At 36.4% G+C, this 22,345-nt stretch overlaps 1 protein-coding gene across 2 annotated transcripts in view; it reads right to left on the bottom strand.

The window, feature by feature from the left end:
* Positions 1-3,884: 3,884 nt before the first annotated feature.
* Positions 3,885-22,345, bottom strand: part of LOC139463945 (kinesin-like protein KIF28P) — a 53,355-nt gene continuing 34,894 nt past the window's right edge. Inside the window, exons 17-24 of one of the 2 annotated variants that reach the window (XM_071245409.1) lie at positions 22,049-22,132; positions 21,383-21,445; positions 19,651-19,791; positions 17,475-17,600; positions 16,439-16,591; positions 15,838-15,918; positions 14,713-14,851; positions 3,885-11,127 (exon numbers count right to left, since the gene is read on the bottom strand). In XM_071245409.1, the coding sequence (XP_071101510.1) occupies positions 10,964-11,127; positions 14,713-14,851; positions 15,838-15,918; positions 16,439-16,591; positions 17,475-17,600; positions 19,651-19,791; positions 21,383-21,445; positions 22,049-22,132 (951 nt within the window). In that variant the 3' untranslated portion in view covers positions 3,885-10,963. Of the gene's footprint in view, positions 11,128-14,702; positions 14,852-15,837; positions 15,919-16,438; positions 16,592-17,474; positions 17,601-19,650; positions 19,792-21,382; positions 21,446-22,048; positions 22,133-22,345 lie in introns of both variants that reach the window. The other variant, XM_071245410.1, reaches the window with a different exon arrangement.

Genomic DNA, 22,345 nt, shown 5'->3' with positions numbered 1-22,345 from the left:
TGGTCAGGCCCGCTGACTTGGTTGATACATGTCATCGTATCCTAATTGCATAGATCGATGCTCGTGATGACAATCACTGGATTGTCTGGTACAGACTGGACTTTTTATAGACCGCCGTCATATGGCTGGAATATTGCTGAGTGCGGCCTTAAACATCAAACAAACAAACAATAATTCATTTGAGCGTAGAAAAAGTTTCTGGGGCCAGTGGTATATTGTAGTACATTGCTCATTTGCTTGGTCCAGACTGGATTATTGTCAGTCATTGTGATATAAATGTAGCTGGAATATTGCAGTTTCACTTACCATGCTACTTCTGTCAAACAATGTGTTCGGCAGAGGGACACCCTTCGTCACTCCTGAGGTGTTGGCAGTAGGGGTGTCATAATTCACAGACGTAATGATGCATCATGAATTTACACCAGACAATGTGATATATGGTGCGCCAACTCTTATATCAGGTTATGTTTTTATTTCTGTGTTGACTTTCAAAAAGAAATATTTACAAAGTTTACTCTGCCTGACAACCATTACTTGTTGCTACATCTGATTGCATGTACTATGTGAGTCATGTGACACAATCTGGCTGGAAGCAGCAACCTCTTGTTACTCAGGATCATGGATCATGGAAACTTTCATATATCGGTAAAAGTGTTCTAGGGTGGATCCAGCATTTTTAAAAAGGAAGGGGTCCAATAACAAAATCCTCAAAATCCCCTGGATCCGCCTATGGTATTATGGTGATATGAATGGAATTGTGACTTATTACGATAGGTATCGATACGTGGGAGGCGTATCGTGACACCCAAGAAGACACTGTGAGGTTAAACATTTAACTTTCGGGTTTAAGGCTTCACATTTGTATATGCTCCTTGGTTTGTTCAGGGTGTACATGATCAGGGACATTTGTAATGATCTGTTCAATTACTGTAATGACATTTTGAGTACCTCCAAATCATATTAACTGATCAAGCTGTATCAGTGAACAATGAACCCAGGGTTTGAAATAATTTTAAAACCCAACAAGACAGTTGGGCAGGTGACCCAAAGTGTTGCTTACCCGTATTCAAACATTATAAATATTGAAAAATCGCAAAAATATAAGAGACAAATCAAATCTTCTAGATTCCGTTGAAATATCGCAAAAATGAAAATCTAGGAGAAGTTATGATCACATTGAATATGTAAGTAGTCTTAAAATTATATGCCAGACAGGTGGGCAGGTGGGGGAAAGTTTCAGACAGCCGACAGAAAGGTTACCAGCTGCAGGCAGGCGGGTAGGCAGTGATTTCAGACACTGAGTGAACCTCATTGAAAGTGTTCTTGATTCTGTAACTAGAAAAAACATTGCATAAAGGTATGTCATGATGCTGGTACTATGTTTGAAATTAGTGTGATAACTGTGAGTTGTCCCACTGTCATTGAAGTCTGGAAGTGAGGTCTTTGAAGTACCTGCTAACCTTGATAAAACAGGAATTTTTGTTGAATTATTTACCATCTGTATGATATTATATGTTTATATGAATATCTCGTATATTTTATTGGACACAAAAGGTCATGTTTATACTTTGTAATAAAATGTGGAAAGTATTTAAGCATGAAGCTGTGTTGAGTGATATATCGGTGGATATACACCAGGGGATACACTGAATTGTCTGCCTCGGTCTGTGTGAGTGAATACTTCACTGCCATTACTGGTGAGCTATCTGTTACATATTTATACATATGTAAGAAATGTTGTGTTTATTGTACAATAAAACACTGCAGGGAGAATAAATCATAAGAATGTTATTTAAAAGTACACGCTTTCAAAATATTTACCCATACTTGAATAAGGATGACTTCCTGAATAGTCAAGTCAATTTTATGAACAGTGGGTTAAGTTTGTTTTTTCCTGCATATTCTCACAATTTTCATGTCGATTATCTGTACCTTTTCTCCCAATACCGATTGTCATATCTCTCCTGCTTTCAGAAGCGATCTTTCGGCCATTGCATTTATCTGCATTGCCCAGCCACATCTATGGGGAACAACTCATTAGACACTTCTCTCTCAAAAATAATGTTGTCCAAATTACGACGTCTTCAACTTGCGAGCGCATGTTTCGAATCTCCAGAAATGACTTCATGATAGAACAATGTTCTGTCTGTGAAATATACATTTTGTTCTTTATTGTTCTTTGTGATTTATCGCATAGCTAGGTTATATTGAAGTATTCTGCTCAAAAGATGTTAAAGAAAACCCAATTCTTTCATATTACTCTAGTTAATCTGTCATGCCATTGTGTGTTCTGTAACTTCTTTTGGGTAGTATATGTACTGTCAAACATAACCATGACGCCTTTATCCTACAAAACATTGGCCACAAGAGCTCTTTTTACAGCATGATAATAGACCATATTCACTGTTCCCCTCTACCAAGAAGCTGCCCCATGCACACTTAGAAAAGGGCCCCACCATTGCTGCTGGTTGTTAGAGGTGATTGATTTGGATTTTTTTGGTCAGGCTTGGTGACTTGGTTGATTGATGTGGATGGCATGGAATATTACTCAAATTATCAATCTCAGGTTTTCTAATATTAATAAATGATAAGTCCATTTGTAATGCGCCAGATTGTAAATGTGTTGGGTTTTCCCTCCACTCACAAACATGGTATGACTTGGTAGGGAAGCATCCTCAATTAACCAGTGCACTGTATCTTCATTTTATTATTCGCCCGTGAAGAGATGCCCCGTTTAATAAACATATAGCTATATTAAACATTGTGTAATACCAAAGTGCATGCTTATGTACACTGTACTGTTGGAACTAGTTTTACTGACAAATATTGAAAACTCTCAACTTTGTTTGGGCTTTTTCAGTGACATTGCGTGTAGAGATTATAGGTCACTGAGAGGAGCTTATGCACACTCGATGACCCCAGCAACCCTGTTGCTAGGCTGACGTCACATGGCATTATTTCGCCAGTGGAATTTGTAACAAAATTCCACATATTACTCATAGGACATTGTGATGTGATTGTAATCTTTGTGGTGCAGGGCCCCGTTCCACAAGGCAATCATAGCACAATGACAGTTGTAAGTCTATGTTAAAGTACTGGAGTTACGATAACTGCAGTGCTACGATTATAACTTCGTGGAATGGACCCCTGAATTCTAAAGGTGGGCCGTTGTATGGGATTAAGTTAATAAGTATCAACTTTTCATGTGTTTGAAGTATGATTCTGTTAAACTCAATTGGAGTAAGCTGTGCATTGCGTAGATGTCTGCCTATTCACACATGACAGTGAATTTTATTTTTTTTAAATCATAAACGGCAAGTACTAAATAAAATACTAAACTCACTCCCCTGTAGTACCGATTTCATTAAACTTGTAAATAGTTCTGGTATCTGACAAGCTTTCGCTCATCAGATACCAGAACTATTCACTTGTTATATAAAATTGGTATTACACAGGAGGTTGTTTGGTATTCTATATCTGGAATTAAAAGAGTGAGTGACGTTTACCACTTCGGTGAAAACCAGGAACATGGGTATGATGCTGCCAAACCTAGAAACATAATCAGGGCGAACCGGGATTTGAACCCATAATCATAGGTTTCTGACGTGCCCAAGGGACGGAACTCTGCACAGCGAGTTGCGGTGCCTTAGACGACTGGGCCATCCGTGCCCCCACTATGAAAAGAACCCTGGACAGCTATCTAATCAGACTGAAAACAAAGCTATAGCACAAGTGGGTGCAGGTTATTTATCATAAAGATACACTAGATAGTTGACGTTGACATGCTGCCGCCTGAAGGAGTATTACTCATAGACCTGCTTAACACATTAACATTTGAAACTTTACTGGAACACAGAAAAAACAGAAGCTTATTATTATGTCAAACAAGATTTTATTTCATGTGCTAGAGATTTATTGAACCACTTCAAACATTTTTCATGTTGTCTCCTTATTTCACCGAATTTGATCTTGAAAACCTACCATACAAGATGCAATCACCACTGGAAACAACAACTTAACGGTTGCCATAGCAACTCCTACCCATCTCTTGAATAATCCAGCACATCTTCTCTCCACGTAGGTCTCCTCGACAATTTGACTATGAAACAATTTCAACAATTCTGTAAATTCTCAACCAAAATAACATCTTGCTATTAAACACATAAGTTGTTTAATCTCTATGGACGGAAAACAGGAAAACAGTTCAACAAGTTATTCAATTCATACAGTGGGAAGCTATTTACATGCAAGTTTATGTACAATCATATCCATGGCTACGTCCATTGATTACAGACTTTCTTTCCCAAATTAACCCCCAACTTTTAACAACCATCCCTGTGTGACCAAATTGATTGTTTTTCTGTAACTAAGACAAGTATTTGATTTATATTTCAACAATAAAATAGCTCACACTTTGTCCATTGCATCAATTTGTGTATTTCTTACTCCAAAGTCCCTTAAATACTACACTTGGTGTACGACATCTTCTAATTTTCATCTTAGAATAGATTTACTTTTCAGTAGAAAGTAGATTCTTACTTAAATGCAATTTAGCGGGAAGTAGTGCATGTTTTTGGTACCGGAGTTGATCTTAAATAAATAATTGTTGATTATTAACAAGTGCCACTTTGACCAAGAGGGAAATATGTGTAAGGTACAAAAAAGGTACTTCTGTAAATATACCTAAAAATACTAACACACTTCATTTGGATATTTGTTCATGAAAAATTATTCATCTTTTTGATAATTAAACACATGTAAAACATATAATCTTATATGTACAGCAAATTATGACAAGTAACAAATTGACTATCCTGAGTGAATTAAGCTTTGAAGACGATCAGCATTCTGAAACAAAGCAACAATCTGTCTCAACACAGTGTTGCTTGATGATTTGAATATAAAATCACAACTGCGGTGTGCGAGCATTTACCATGGATCTCTTCAAACAATTTATAAACAATTACATGTTTGTATATTATGTTTTATATATGAAAATAACTGTATTATTCACTCCTTAAAAGGAAATTGCTTAAAGCCTAATAGAAACGTAGTTTTGACATATAGTATAACAATAGGTATAAACATGGACAATATAATGACTTCACGATTCTCATGACAAAGTTCAGCATTTGGCTGGAAAATGGTACTTTGAATCCTTTAAAATATTCTGAAATAAAATGATGAGGATTGGTTTTGGTGTCATTAGCAAAACGGTTAAACAATAGCCATATACAGTAAAGGGAACAATGCCAGTGCCAAGTATGTACTTAAGGCCCCCCATAAACAATAAAGGTCAGTCACACCAGAGAAATAAAGAATCTAACAGAAAAACATGTCTAATAGATAATATATCTAACAAAATACCAACAACAATATTCACTCAAAATTAGTTTTAACTGGTCAATAACATTATGTTTTCATCTTAAATCTAGTTTATAACATTCAGTCTAAAGCAACACTTCTGCAAAACAATAACGTCTATTTCATGATATAATATTATATAATATATAAATAAAACCATCAAAATGTGTAAACACACTGGTGAGTGTATGGCCTTTACCAGTGAAACCCTACTCGAAAAAAATACATTCTTCTGTTCTATTTTGTATGTTGGACAAAGTCTTAGGCATATTCAGTCTAAGTAGAGGAGTAGTATGATTTTTGAAATGAAGGTGAAAGTGTAAAATATATACATCTGTATCACAGCCTTGCTTTGACAAGCAGTTGAGTCACCTCCCATCACGATCACATGACGTAGGTTGTGGCAGTGTTCATTGCATCATGTTACCACAATACTCCAAGAAATCTACGTTTAAATGGAGAAAACCTTAACAAGGGATCAGTCAAAGTTCTAGTTCGCTTAATCCTCAGTCTGGCTGAATTTGAAGAGGGTTCACTACAGCCAATGAAGTGCTGTCATTAGATGATTGGTAACAATTAGTTTTCGGAATCCTGAAATGATTGTTTTATCTTGTATAAATCTATTTTTTCGCGAATATGGACTTCTACCGATTTTATCTTTGAGTACAGTTCTAGATTTTACAACCATCATTTGAAATTTTTTCAGTAAATTTCTATCAGAGAGTACATTTATGGATGTCATCTTCATTCACCTGATGAAGGAGTAAGCATATACTCCGAAACGTTGTGATCCTCATAATAAAGAAGTTGACATCCATAAATTCTCTTCCTAAGGTGTATCAGTTCTAAATGCCTTTCAAAGACTTGATCAGTCTTTTTGGTTATAAACATTTGGTTCAGAACTACACCAAATTGTTTGATAATTCTATTCTATTCTCTTAGGTAAAGCAAAAACAAAACATGGAAAGTAACAAATTCATTTTTGTTGTTGTCATGAATGGGATGTTGGAAGAGAGAAATGATGGCGAAATAGACAAAACATGTTTTTGTTTTTTTCTAAATTGTTTCAAGTACTTGATATACACCATCTGAAGTTAAACCATGTTCCCTCTAAACTTGCATGTGTAATTGTCTGACCTGCCACTACATGAACATATCATGACAATAAACAGAATCTTTGGAATCAAACCCAGACTGTCTGTATGGGTAGATAACACATGATCCATTGGGCCACACACCATACTCATGGTTTGAAAGAAACATCAAACTAGAAACTTTGCTTTCAGCAGAGATTTCTAATGATTATAGGAAGGTGTTTGTCAAGTTTTTTTGTTTTTTTTCACAAGATCAATCATCGAAGGTAATCTATATGTATTTGGGATCATTTCTCATTAATTATTCTTGGAGTAAAGTGACAACCTCATATTGAAAATCCTAAAGGGGTAGACTGGTTGACATGTTCAACACATTCCTTCAAATCTTGAAAACTGTTACCATACTTTATTGGTAAGATTTTTCATGTCAAATTTTGACAACTTGACATGCGTCAGTTAACCCTTTTAGAATTTTCTTCTCAACACTCATAATATCACACATCTAGATATAACACTCTAAAGCACTTCCTGCCTAACATGTCAACCCAGCAAGGCAATTCTAATACATCTGTTCTCACATATACATGTTACAGGGCCGTGTGAGAACCAAGAGGGGAGGGGGTGCCAGCAACATCAGCTGTAATATGTATAAGTACCAGCAGAGGGGTGAAGGAGGATGTTGCAGGGTGTTGCAGGGTGTCGCAGTGTGTGCACCTTTTTCAGACACCTTTGGCTACATCAACTTCGTGTTTGCGGTATTACGTGCACCCCTTCTTTTCCAAAATGCTGGACCCAACTCAGTAAGGAGGTTTAATCTAAGGTCTCTCTACAATGTACTTCTACAACATGCTGTACACAACACAAAGCAAGGGAGTTAACTGACTATGAAAGTCCAGTTTCCATTCTTGCCGAAATAGCCTGGAATTATGTTTTGGCTGGACTAATGAGTCTATGGATAGGCCAATCAAATCGTGTAACGAAATCAACATCTGGTCCATAGTCTGTTGTGCAGATGTCAGTCGATTGCAGGATTTTCAAAGCATGTGTACTGCCAACTCGGCAGTCAACAGATATTTCTCCAAATGTTTCATCTTGCTCATGTCATTTGATGCACTTCGCGAATGTAGATTTTCACTATCGATCAGATCATCTTGGTTGGTGCCACCGTTTTGAAGCAAATGCAAGTTAAATGAGTGTGGATCAGATTGGTCAATAGGAGGGACATAGAAGGGACATAACTCATAATAGCCACTGGTGGTGCTACGATCAAGCCTAGAGATTCCAGCCTAGTTAACTCCCTTGCCTTGGGAAGATATACACAACACTGTCAATTTCAATAACTCTTCCAAATTTATCATAAAAAAAAATAAATAAAAAAATAATTTGGTTCCAGGTCTTTACTAGTAAGGGTAACAACACTAATCTGTCGGTTCCAAAATGGTTTATAAGTTAACTGTTTGTTATAGCATGTTGGTGAACACACCCTCCATATAGTGTATCATGGCCCCCTCTTGGTACTGCACAACTGTGATATTCTAAACCCTCTTTGTAAACTGAACATGTTTCATACTGAAGTAATAACAATAAGCCTTTCTATGATAGATTACCAAACATAGCCAACGGTTGGTGATGTTGGTGAAGTGTGTAGGGACATTATCAGAAGCATTTGTACTTTTGTTAGTACTAGTCACTATTAACGATTTCAGAGATGTTTCATTCATTCGAAGCAAAGTTAACAAAATTAAAAATCATTTCACATTTTTCAGATTGGTCCTTTTATTGTTAATTTGACCTGTTTCTGTTGTGATAGGGTTGAATCATATAGCCAAGATTTCATTGACTTACCATCACATGAATGAACATGTAAAACCACCTAAAAGTAATATTATCGATTCATTTTAATGTTCAAATTACATTTGTCATTATAGATGTTTCTTGAATGAAAGGTGAAATGCAACACATTTTCACAAACAGACATTTATAGATGCTGAGTTTGGAGAAACATCTCTGAAACCATACTCCCCATAATAAAGAAAAGTTGATAATTAATATTTGACACATAACTAACTAATAATTCACACAAACCACTAGTGAGCCACAGCTTTTCTCAAACAAACTTGTAATAGTTACGTTTAACCAGTTGGGATATATAACCGAAAGAAACAAATCTAGTGGCTACAGATGATTGGTCATATTGCAGATCTGATCGCAAAATATTGATTTTGTCTTGTTTTAGTCAACTAATCATTTTCTAACCTAAAGAAATCTTCACTATAGATACTTCTTGAAAACTGGTAAACGGATTAGTACGAGTTTGACTGAAACAGCAAAATGATTTGAACGCGCACAAAAGTGCTTGTCCTAAAATCATAGGGTATGTCTCTATAAAAGAAAAACGATTCCATATCATAAAAGAATGGATATATTTCCATAGTTTCAAAATCTTTTTTTCCAGACAATAATCTTTTCATAATTTTATTGCAAATGGAAATAACAAATTGTCAATGGAAAATGTGATTTTTTTTAATATCAAAATTGACATACAAAAATAATCCATTGTTGGTTTTTAGATCAACTTATAGAGACATTGTGGAAGCGCTTTGATTACTGTATCGGCTCAGTTAAATAAAAATATAAACATAAATTGCTAAAAAATGTCAATAAACTATATCAAACAGTACATATTCTAATATAAACTATAAAAACAATACATATCCAAATATTAATGAACCAATGAATGTGACATCAGATATGAACACCAGTTTGTGTTATGATCATTTACTAACAATATATTCTGATATATTAGTTTGTTTTTGGTTATGGAGTAGCACATTGTTTGATTTTTAATTTCAAAATTACCCATTCAAGCTCGGAATGATGATCGGTAAAAAACAAACAAAAATAACAAACAACTTTAATGAATGTTGTATTCAAATATTCCTCAGCAACAATTAATACCTAAATTATGAATTGATATAATTTCCATCTTTTCACATTCTGTATAATATATATTCTATTCTATTTTCTTTCATCTGACGATAGAATTGTCCGTCAGAGCATATGAAACAGCCAAACAAAACTGCAAAATCAGGACTTTATTTCGGGAGAGTTCATAAGATAAAATGTGGTCATTTGGGGGGAAGTTTATATCCAATTATTATCATACAACAATTCATTGACCTGGTCTTTAGACATCTGAGCTGTGGGTATTGCTTACCTAAATTCTGTAATAATCTCTGCCATAAATAACATTGTTATACAAGCATACTGAAAAGATTTTCATCCTTAGACAATATTGCTTTTTTGGTCCATAAAACAGGTATTGACTTCATATAGTCCATAATTGTATAGCATCATAGTTATTTTTGGTGATAAATATGATAGTTTTCAATCAATAACACTGGTGCTGAAATGAAAAAGTTAAAGTAAACTAATAGCAGAATGGTTGCTACAACAAGACAAAGCAGTAAGGCCTGGTGAAAATGAGACACTCAATAAGATCATGGTCACATTGCTGGAATGTTATTGCACGGGAGTGTCAAGTATTGATACAGTAGGTGTGACTGACACATTTAGGGTTATGAGTTTAATATCTTTGGGTTCTTCGGAGTCGATATAAACTATTTCTCCTCATACAACATGTCACAGAGGAAGAAAACAGATTATGCCATGAGTATGAGTTATCCCCCTTGTCATTAAGTAACCCCTGGAAAATGAGATCTCATGTTCATGTAAAATGACATTGGCATCAACAGAAAGTATAAAATGTCCTTCTTTTTAATATCACAGATATTCATCATTGTTTTTTATTGGTAATACAGCCAGTTCATCTCAAACCATCATTAACAAGTAGAGTATATAATCTGGCCACAATAAATTAACAATGATAATTGTATCCAAGTTGGGAGATGCATGTTATGTTTAAACTGTAACACCCTTCAATTTGACTGAATTATTATTGGACATTCTTGAAGAATGATGAAAAAGGCAAATAAATGGCCATTTTGCAAACATAAGGAAACTGTTTCTTGATGACGTAAAGCAATGATGAGATCTCAATGGCTGCTGCAAGATAATTCAAGAGGAAGCCTGTCATTGATATAAATGGGACGTCTAAAATCTTAAAACAGTTTTTGACACATGTACCATATTCAGGAAAGCATCATGAACCATTGTTCCTGTACACTGTAACAATTATCAACAATGTTGGAAAACAATTATCACCTGGAGCACATGTTTTATATTTCACAAATAAACATTACCCTGAAAACCGTAGAATTTGTTTTTGTTTTTGTCTTCAACTCAACTTTGATTGGAATGAAAATGTAAATCAACAATAGTTTGATCGGCCATTTTATATGTAAAATAATCAACTTTGCACTAGCAAATATATATTTTGTACATTGGTTAATCTAAAGACACTTAAAGGTTGTTGAAAACATATATGACTTTGTACACGTCTAACTTGGTTGATATGTACAGAATATTTCTGGTAAAAGTATTTTTTACAACAAAATACAGGTTGAAGATTTCTTTGCAACACTGTCAGGTCGATCTTTTCTTGGAGTCTCGGGAGTTTTCTTCACAGGTTCTTTCTTCTTTGGGGATTTTTTCTCTTTTTCATCATCACTGCTGTCGCTGTCACTGTCACTGTCACTCTCATCATCGTCTATGGTGAGGAAAACAGATTCGTTAGTGATGTGAATTATGAAGGGATTAATTAAAGATAATAAAAACTCAGGAAAATGTTTGGTTGTAAGTTATAATTTAGTAATAATATCAACATAAGCAAACAAAGGTGATCCCTGACATAATTAATGACATGTTTTGTCAACAAAAGATACTAAAAGTTTAAGGCTGTTTTTTCCAGTATTTTGAAAAAAAAAATATTACATTTTTCTTTTCAAGTGATCTTAGCTATGCATGAATACAAATGTTTTTGTTAACAAAAACAAACTCTTACACTTTAGGGCTTTAGATACTGAGGTTACTCAAACTAAAACACAATATGCAGAGCTCCAGATAAGCTTTTGGTGTTGTGGGTATTTTACCCATGCATTTTAGAATCATTGGGTATCAGTAATTCCACCTGCGTATTCAAATTTCTGTTACCCACTAGTTTTTACACATGTGGGTATTTAAGTTAAATATTTAAAAACACTATTCATCTAGTCCCTGCAAACTGGTGTCGTGTGGGTTCGAGAGCTTTATAGGACTCAAAAATACAACGATACTTCCACAAGAAAGTGTGATGGCAAATGATCATGATGTAACTGTCATCGTGGAGTTTTGCAAGGTTGACGGAATGCCCGTTTATGATTTCAAAATAAGTTGCTGATTTGCCAATCGAATACGCAGGGTTACTTCACAATATTTTGATGATACGCACAAGTTTTATTTTTGTAGCGTATCTGTAATGTTCGTCGCGTATTTGATACGCTTGGATTATATTTTACTGTATATTTCTGCATTTCTGATGCGTATTTCACGCAGATACGCAGCTTATCTGGAGCTCTGATATGTTACAAAAGAATTAGACAATACTTCAGAAAAACAGAAGAAACATTTTATATTGTAATCATGCTTGGAGTTCCACAACAATCAAACAGCTAATGCATGGGGCATTTCTGTCTGTAAGAATGTCTACGAACCCAAATGAAAATTACATTCTATGACATTTGCAGAACTTTGGCAGAAGCTGACACAATTGATATAGATATAGAAGCTGTACATGGATCAAATGGTTATCAATATGTAATGTCAATGATATGGAATTGATAGTACATATAACTGAATATGGGATATATGTGTAAGTATGGGAAAGAAGTTGTGCTCATTATGATACACATCTAAGAAACTATGCAGACTTTTGAACTATCAGGTAAATTATATAGAATTAAATAGAATATCAAGTACCACTGGTGGTATCCTAAATAGTGATGTAGGATTGTACTTAGGATGAAACCTTGCTCTAAGACTACTGATGTATAGAGGCTGCTGTGACAAGTTTGAAAATTGCTGACTGTACATATATTCACTCACACCTGATCCAGTCTTAAAGCTCCTTCAACCCAGTCATACAGTTTCAAGTCTATTGATAAGACTTAGTGAACTTCATTACCATGTAATAGTGAGTGAGTGAGTTGGGTTTAACGGCGCTTTTAACATTATACCAGTGTGTCAGCTTAATGTGGGAGGAAAGCCCGAAGTGATGCAGGTCTCGGACGTTTACCACTTCGGTAAAACCCACGATCACGGATATGGTGCTGACAAACCTAGAAACATAATCGAAGCGAACCCACAATCATAGGTTTCTGGCGTCCTCAAGGGACACAACTCTGCACAGCGAATTGCGGCGCCTAAGACGACTGGGCCACCCATGCTCCTTTACCATGTAATAGGACAAGGGCTGATTTGATTCCCCAGTCTTCTATTTAACAACAAAAACTGAAGTGTGAGTCATTTACAAGTATAATATCCAGACACGTCCTGCAGCACACATGTACAAGCACTGCAACATCAGGAACATTGCTTGCACAAAACAGAATTACAGGGGTCCATGCACTCAAAACAATGAAAACCTAAAAAAACCAGTACAGTAATAATGTTGGTCTTGTTTTTGTAATAAGTAGAGCTTGGTATAGGCGCTTGATGGCTGCCACAAAGGAGGCTGGCAGGTCATTTCAGGGTCCTTTTGTTACGGTATTTTAACTGATATCTGTCCTTGGGCAACTAGTAGACAAGCTTTGTCAATGGGGGACAAGGTTGTTGTTGAATTCTGGGCTGGATGGGTACTGACCATTATTATTCTGTTGGAGGCAAGGGGCCTAGGATTATTTCTTTTTTCGAGACAGGACATTTTTTTAGTCAGTGCTTCTATGGAAAGGGTAAGAAGAGTCTTGTGAATTGAACTGATACTTGGAAAAAAAGGAGTCCTGAAATGTTTTGTATGCATAATAAAGGAGTTGTTATCAATATGATATGATATGATATGATATATGATATGATATGATATGATATGATATGATATGATATGATATGATATGATATGATATATGATATGATATGATATGATATGATATGAGATATGATATGATATGATATGATATGATATGATATGATATGATATGTCATAATTTGAATACCTGTATATTACCATAGAGAGTTATAGGATTCAGGAAATGTACAAGAACAAAGGTCAGAAATATTTAAAGTTTATCACAAAATAATTCCAGAAAGAAACTAGACATTATGCCATGCAATCACACCTTGTCTCCCATGTGGTCTACAGTGACTAACACTAACAGATGTGAATATACTGTGTTGCACATAGACCAGGTGTTATTGGTGGAGTCGAAGATGACAGAAGCACTGCTATATGTACATGCAGTCAGTATGCATAAACATCATGTGATTATAGCCAAATGAACTGGTTAGGAAAGTAAATGTTAGAATATGCTTCCTACACCAAAAATGTGCTGCAGCCACTGCACTCAGAGTGCACTTGGACCACAGGAAATTCGAATTTGACTTACGAGACCCAAAATACACCCGACTTCCAACAACAAAACCTTTGTGACCTTGGGCCGTCCATGACCTCTACAGTTTCAATGTCGAGGACATCATCGTCTTTGAATGTTAAAAATAAAAGTGTGGGTAAAATAGTTTGATTTCAGTATCTTCCGAGTATTATTTCTGTAGTTAATCACATGAGTGCAAACTCTTGTACAGTCAAACAGAATCTGAAGATGATTTGCTTTGATTTGTTAAATTTATACATAGGTCAACCTATTTTGAATGTCATTATCACTTGTGTCGTTAATAGAGCTGTCATTACTCTAAATTACAGTAAACCATGGAAATAACGAACTCAAAGGGACCACTTATTTTAGTTCGTAATAACCATAGTTTGTTATAAGCATATATACAGCATATATATACAACAAATGGCTGGGACTAAAAAATAAGTTAGTTATATCGGTCAGTTTGTTATAAGTGTGTTCATTATAAACGTAGTTTACTGTACTTTGTTTTGTCAATGAATTAACACCTTTCATCATAACAGTTCCATCACCATAAGATGTTCACAAAATACCAGTACTCCATCACCGAATAAATCCCTTGACACCTGTTTCATACAGAAATATAACACCTCGACTGTACATTCAATGGAGAACACCTCACTTCACGAGTCAATGTGACAATGAAGACTTGTTAACGTCCTATGAATGTCGGTACACGTACCCCTATTTACCTTTCTCCTGGGGCACCAGCTTGAGACATTTCTCCGCAGCATCAGACGTCTGGGCATGGTAGATGTCCTTGATCAGCTTGGTAGACAGCTTCTTCTTCTTGTGCTCCTCCGCTAGCTCCAACATCCGCTTCATAGATTTCTGTAACACAAGTTGGTCATGTCATTTTCAATGTCCTTCTACAGCAGTCAACATTATTCCAGGACAACCAGTATATAACCGACCATACAAACCAGTAGTTATCACATTTGATAAACCTCCAGTGACGTCATCCTATTGTTCTTCAGTCGGGTTTAATCTCACAAATAGGGATGTTATAATATCCAAGGCATTTTATCAATACAAATTTAGTTTATATTGTAGCAAATCTATGTTTCTTGCTAGAAATTCATTTTGCATTTGAACACAATGTAATGAAATGTAAAATCAAATGACAAATGTTTTCTTTATATTCCCGCTGATTGAAAATGCAACCCTCGTATCTGTAGCCCAGTGAATGTACCACTTGGCTCCAGATGCACTGATAAATCACAATTCTACTAAGAATGTCTTTTTCAAGTACATGTACCAGCAACAGATATTTTACACCCTTTTCCTAAGGTTCATGGAAAGTATGTTTGAAACATAAAAATGTTGATAAATGTTGTTTTAAGTTTCTTTTTTCGGTTTATAAGTTAGATAAAATGCTTACCCTCATGTTTTTATATAATTTAAACCATGGGGCTGAAACTTCCCAGTTTTATCCCTTTAATTCAGGTTTTAAATTTCATAAAACCCCTCTGACATGTTTTATCCCACACGTAACCACCCAATCATTAGTCTGATCCTAAGGCGAGCATGGAAATCAATATTCAACTACCAACTCCTATAAACGATCATGTGAAGCCAATACTCTTTAAAAAGCATTGCAATCCATAACACTCACTCACTATTCACATCAAACAGTTTTGTCCATCCAATTCCCACTTTTGCATTTAGAAAGGAATAGAGTATTCAGACCAAGTTCTTCATGAAAGTCATAATAGTGAGATTATGAGGAATATATTGATGTCTTGAATTCCTAAGACAGGGAAAACAGTCCCAGCATAAAGAATAAAGTCCCTGTGTTAAGCCAAAAAACAACTTACCATTTTGAGTTCCATCATTTCTTGCCTCTTCTTCAACATGGCGACCTCCATCATATATTTGACCTTCTCCGGATCAAACCTCTGGAAAGAGACAACATACAAGTTTGTATTCCGCCAGAAACAAATCATAAAAATGTTGATCTATAGTTAATTAAATCAATGTATTGGGTAAGTCTAGTGGTTAAAGTCTTGAATCATCATCATGACGAACACTCTGATCGATTCCCCATTTGTAGCATCCCCCTGATGTGATATTGTTAGAATATTGCTAAAGCGACAAAAATACATACTCGATCACCCACCCACCCACCCACTCACTCACTCACAACTAAAGCAGAAAGACACTTCATAACACACACTCATTTGATAATAATAATAGGCAATTTATATTGTGCATTTTTCCACACCACTGAGGGGCAAGCTCAAAGCACTATTATTACCCCGGTCACTGGATCAGTGTGCACTCAAGAATCATTCTCAGCTCCCTGGGGAGTATACAACCCATTTGATATGACTTATTGCTGACTATGGCTTTAACAAGTATTCTCTTACTCCAAACCACAGGTATCCAAGTTAGACAGACCCAGCAGACAGCCCTTACCTTGGCGTTGGTGTTGGCCGCCGCCACCTGCCCCTTACGCATACTCTGGGCCATCATAGCCTGGGCTGTATTCACAGACTTCTTGGTCTTGGGCGGCTTCTGTTTTCCCCAGATCTGCACCATGATGGCGCTGGTGTTCAGGTAGTTGATGAACTGGAAATATTTACATACATGACATGAGCAGACTATATCACGGTTCTACTACATACAGTAGAGCATCACTTATGAAGGTAAATAGTGTAAATATATTAGTATCTTTTGTATAGATGTCATATGTATTATAAATGAAGACAAAGGTTCTGTAAAAAATATCTTTGAAGTTTTCTACATAACGGACGTCCACACTGCCAGTAAATAATTTACGCATTGATTCATAAAAACTGGCTGTGTAGACAGCCATAATTGCACTTTTTTTTGCACATAATTGCACCCACAGCAATACATGAAGGTCCATGTACATAATGTAACATGTTATTTGGCATACCACATACTGTATTCGACGTAATAAGCACCCCGCTCTAATAAGCGCCCACAGCGATATTTGCTAATATATTGGTTAGTGAACAATCCCAATTAGCAACCCTTCCGATTGATCAATGTACACAAGACTTATTTATTTGCGTATAATACACACTGGTGTGTTATATGCACCCTTAATTATGGGCAATTAAATTCTGGAAAAATATATCAGTCGTACATAACTATTTCAGTCTGTCAGTATAAACCCCAAAATATATCTTCCAACCCTGTTTTTTTCACCCAAATAATATTCTAATAAGGGCCCCCTATTTCCAATTTTGAGAGCGCCTGGTCACTTATTACATCAAATACGATACTTACTGCATGGCATGATGTCTCACAGGTTTATGTGTACAATGAAATGGCTGAATAATGAACGAAAATTAAAATTTTCAATATGGCTGCCATGGTTGCCGAGTTTTAAGTCAGATCTGTTTGTACTATTGCCGGGATGATTTTCGACGGAGCTGAATTCAGTTCAAGTGAGCTAAACAGTGACATATATGAGACAACTTACAGCTTCATCGACGGCTGAGAAGTTGAACTGTTTCTGGTGTTTCCAGTCAGGGTTGGAGGTGCTGGACACCTTCTTGGTGCTGGTGTACTCCTCATCGAGGTACACTGTGTACTTAGCATACACCTCCTGCAACACAACATCACTCAGTAACATGGTGGATCCACAGGATGTCCAGGGGGATCCAGATCGCCCCATCCCCCTTCACCCTACCTTTTGTTTGTTGTTTAACACTGCACTCAGCTAATATTCCAGCTATATGACGACAGTCTGTAAATAATCAAGTCTGGACAGGACAATCCAGTGACTGACATCAACCCACGCAATTGGGATGACATGCATCAACCAAGTCAGCGAGCCTTATCACCCGATCTTGTTAGTCGCCTCTTACGACAAGCATAGTTGCCTCTTGTGGCAAGCATGGGTTGCTGTAGACCTATTCTACCCCGGATCTTCATGAACCCCCTCCCCTTTTCGAAAACCAAATTAAGTAGTATGTTGTAGGCAGTAGTTTGTTGTATGCAGAGGGGATTTTGATATTTTGGACCCCCCACTGCCCTTTTTAATCTACAGGATCCACCTTTGCAATAACAACCAACATTTCCTCCAAGAAACTTGATACTCAGTAGGAATGACAATCCAGGGGATTTTGTAGTCTGTCTTACAGACCCTGATACAAATATATCAACTACAGCCCATGCAAGTCTATGTTTGGCAAGTCTAGATTACTGCAGTATCTGAAAATGAAGAGAATTACTAGGCTCCCTTTTTATTATATTTTTATTAAGATAACTGAACAACTGTTTTTTTCTGTAACGATATGTTCTTTTCAGAGACTATATGTTAGTCTAGGGATTTTGCTATATATAAAAACACAATTGCGATACTGTTGCAGTATTCTGATAGGTTGATCAGTAACTCAATCGTCCTGCAGTGTAGGTGACAAAGTATATAATGTCTGCCAAGTTGTAGATTCAGATGATGGCGAAAATATCTCTGATGCAGTTCCTTATTTTGACTTGTATTACATGTTCCGGAGTTCTTTCGGAATACAATTGACTTGCCTTTGCATGTGTTTGTGATGTGCCACCAGTGGGGCAGCATACGCTCATTTTTTTGCAAACATCTAGCATCAACACTATTTGATAGTGATTCATAAGCACATGCTGATAATAAGGTTGGAAATGTAAAATCGTCTCTGCTTGTGACAGAGATTTCTTATGATTGTGGAAAGGGTTGTGCCGCTTTCATTTGTCAGGGTGGTACCGACAGTTATTGTCTGATCTGTGTTTATTAACCTTTAAAGAATGGCTACCCATGAGTTTCTTCAACTTAGGTGTATTTAGTTTCAAAAGTAATGGAAAAGTAAATTAGCAACAGCCTTTATCAATTTATTATATGTTTCAATACTATCTATAGTATAGTTAGGAATCCTGTGTTAACTTCTAACAGATTTATTTTCACAGTTAGCCTTACCGCTACATATAGAGTCATTTTAAGTAAAAAATATGTAATATATATAAAGTATATAAATCTAATTTCCATCCATTAATAGTCATCTGTTTTTTCATGATGAATTCTACTGTTTTCCCCATTTTTTAAATAAGGCACAATTAGTGAACCAAATAATGGACCTTATCACAAATTATCCTTTAGCTGAAAATATCACTCTTTGCATCAATTGTACATAGAGAATCTGACCCGAGTGTCTTTTGATATCAAATATATCAACACGAGTTGATAAAAGTGGAAAAATTCAAAGGCTTGCCGAGGATATTTGCCACTTTTACCAATGAATGAGATTTTATTTATCATCCAACATCATTCTTCCAACTTTTTCTGTTTGTAGACAGTAATTAGCAGTGTCTAAGTGTAAAAAGTACTGCTAACAGCTTCAGAAGCAGAGCCATTAGTGATGTCATTTGATTGTGACGTCATGGTAACCAGTGACGTCACAATGGTCTGCAAAGCATTGTGATGCAATTTCATTGCAGCGATATCTACAGTGTAGATATCGCTTGATCTCATCCAAGCCTTATCTCCAGTGGGAGCCAGTTTTGGATGATAAAATATAATTGCAGCATGGTTTTGGTCATGTTAAAATACAACTGATTAGATCAGAGCCTTGGGTACTTTTACCGCCAGTATCATGTTCTATCTAATGACTGCTGCGACTCACAGTGAACTTGTTCGGGAGACCTCGGGCACTGTTGATCTGGAGACTGAAGGAGACATCTTTGCCCTTTAGTTCCAGGGGATTGTCCACATAGGTGTCGTCTTTCAAGGCTTTGCCTTTCTTGTCACATGGAGATACAACCACCTGTTGATTGACAGAGTGAGTGAGTAAATGAGTGAGTTAGTGAGAGTGTCAATAAGTGTCAAACACTGGTTCCTTGAGTCGAAGGAAGGTGTATCTCGTTAACAGTGCTTCTCAACAACCAGCATTAAATTAAGAAAATTAAGATACAGATTGTCTTTCTTCAAGAGTTTTCTTGTAGTGAGTGAGTGAGTGAGTATGGTTTTATGCTACTTTTAGCAATATTCCAGCAATATCACAGTGGGGGCACTAGAAACGGGAATCGAACCTGGGTCTTTGGCATGACAAGGGACGCTTTAACCACTAGGGTACCACACTGCCGCTAGTTGTATTGTGGGGTGATGGGGATGGTTAAGAATATCCTTTAATGGTTGATGGTGTTGTTAATGTTGCACTCTACTACTCTAGCAGTACAGAGAAGCAGCTACACTTGATGCCAGATACTTGATACTTGGTTCTTTTAAGATAACCAGTGGTAGGGGTAGCCTAGTGGTTAAAGTGTTCGCTCATCATGGGTACAATGTGTGAAGCACAATTCTGATGTCCTCTGCTGTGATATTGCTGGAATATTGCTAAAAGTTACGTAAAACCATACTCACTCTCTCACTTAAAGATAAGACCTGTGAACATCCGGGGTAGAAAAGGGTCTTCAGCAACCAATGCTTGCCGTAAAAGGCAACTAACGGGATCGGGTGGTAAGGCTCGCTGACTTGGTTGATGCATGTCATCGATCCCAATTGCGTGGATCAATGCTCATGATATCAATCACTGGATTGTCTGGTCCAGACTCGATTATTTACAGAACGCCATCATATAGTTGGAATATTGCTGATTGTGGCATTAAACAACAAACCAAACAAACACTTACAGATAACCTTATGATGGAGTTCAAAGCTATTAGTCAGCAACATGTCAGCCTGGCACTGATGGTAAACCTGTGGTTTATAGTGTGATCTACAATTCAAACCATCTTGGCAGGATTTATTTTTTTGCATTACACAATATTCCAGCAAAATGAAGGCAACCTATAAATATTTGAGTCAGGACCAGACAAACCAGTGGTTGATATTATGAGCATACCATTGGGACATGATGACATGTTATGGGCTTATTAAGTCACCCAGATTGACCTCCTGATCCACAAGGTCAACTCATACAACAAGCAGGGGTGACTAGGGACCAATTCTAACCAGGAATCCCCATGGGGGTCTGATCATGATGACAAACAAAAGCATATTTGATATCTAATAGATATTTATATTCTGGTATGGAATTCATTCTGACAAAGAACATTTATTAGAAAGGGTATTATCAAGAAAGGGTATTAGCAATTCAAATCTATAAAGCACAAGAAAGACAACTCTTGCAGGCAAACAGCAAATGATGCCAACAGGTAAAAACAAAGTATGTTTTGAACAGTTGAAAAGAACATTCATTACCTTCAACATTCAAACAAAAACATGGACAGCAAACACTAGACTAACATTAGTCTCTCAAATGATTTTCTTCTCAAGAAATGAAGATTGATTTGAATTAGGGAAATTAGCTTTTCAGGGTCTGTGTGACAGACTACGCAAAATAGATATCAGCTTACATTAAGTAGTCCGACTTCCTGTCCCTTGAAGTCAGTGATCTCCAGCTGTTCTTCTATATCGATCTGAAACCAAGGATTCATTATTTTGATGGTATAGAACTGGTCTCAAGCCACCAGGTGACACATTGTATCGGCAACACCCTAGTCACTTCTTAGTGCAAACATAGACCGCTGAGTTCTTCCTCGTAATCCCCATGGAATGTACTTATAAACAATTTCTTTATTATTTGCATACTCTATATGCCGCATAGTTCAAGCCACATTTCAATAACATGTCTGAAAATCATAATAGTAAGACAAATCACAACTGCCAATTGAGATTTAAACTTTATAAAGTCAGTGAGTGAATGAGTTGGGTTTAACGCCGCTTTTAACATTATTCCAGTTATAATGCGGCGTGTCAGCTAAATGTGGGAGGAAAGCCCGAAGTGATGCAGGTCTCAGACGTTTACCACTTCGGTGAAACCCACGAGCATGGGTATGGTGCTGACAAACCTAGAAACATAATCGGGGCGTACCGGGATTCGAACCCACAATCATAGGTTTCTGGTGTGCCGAAGGGACGCAACTCTGCAGAGCGAATCGTGGCGCCTTAGACTTTATAAAGAGTTATGTTTGTGCTCAGTGATGGCTACTGTTTGAAAAAGTAGAGGGTGTTTAACTCACCAAGTATCCTAGTGATTGCAGCCAAAGCTTGACACTGCCAATGTGGAACTCTGCCTCATAATCGTCTTCAAATGGATCCCTTTCCTAGGAAATAATACAAAATGTCAAAATCAAACATATTCTAATCAAAATGTCAAAATAAAGTCAAATGATATTTCTTCAGTGAACAATTTTAAAAGGAAATAAAATGAAACAGTGTTTATTTGAAATCTTGTAGGTGATTCATTTATTCAAAACGTTTTTAAATGATTCCATTCAAATGATAAATATTAATATCTATCTAAAACATTTAAAAAA

This window comes from Haliotis cracherodii, unplaced genomic scaffold (assembly GCF_022045235.1).
Source record: "Haliotis cracherodii isolate W230 unplaced genomic scaffold, xgHalCrac1.p SCAF_16, whole genome shotgun sequence".
NCBI lineage: Eukaryota > Metazoa > Mollusca > Gastropoda > Lepetellida > Haliotidae > Haliotis > Haliotis cracherodii.
This window is presented reverse-complemented; position numbering and strand designations above follow the sequence as displayed.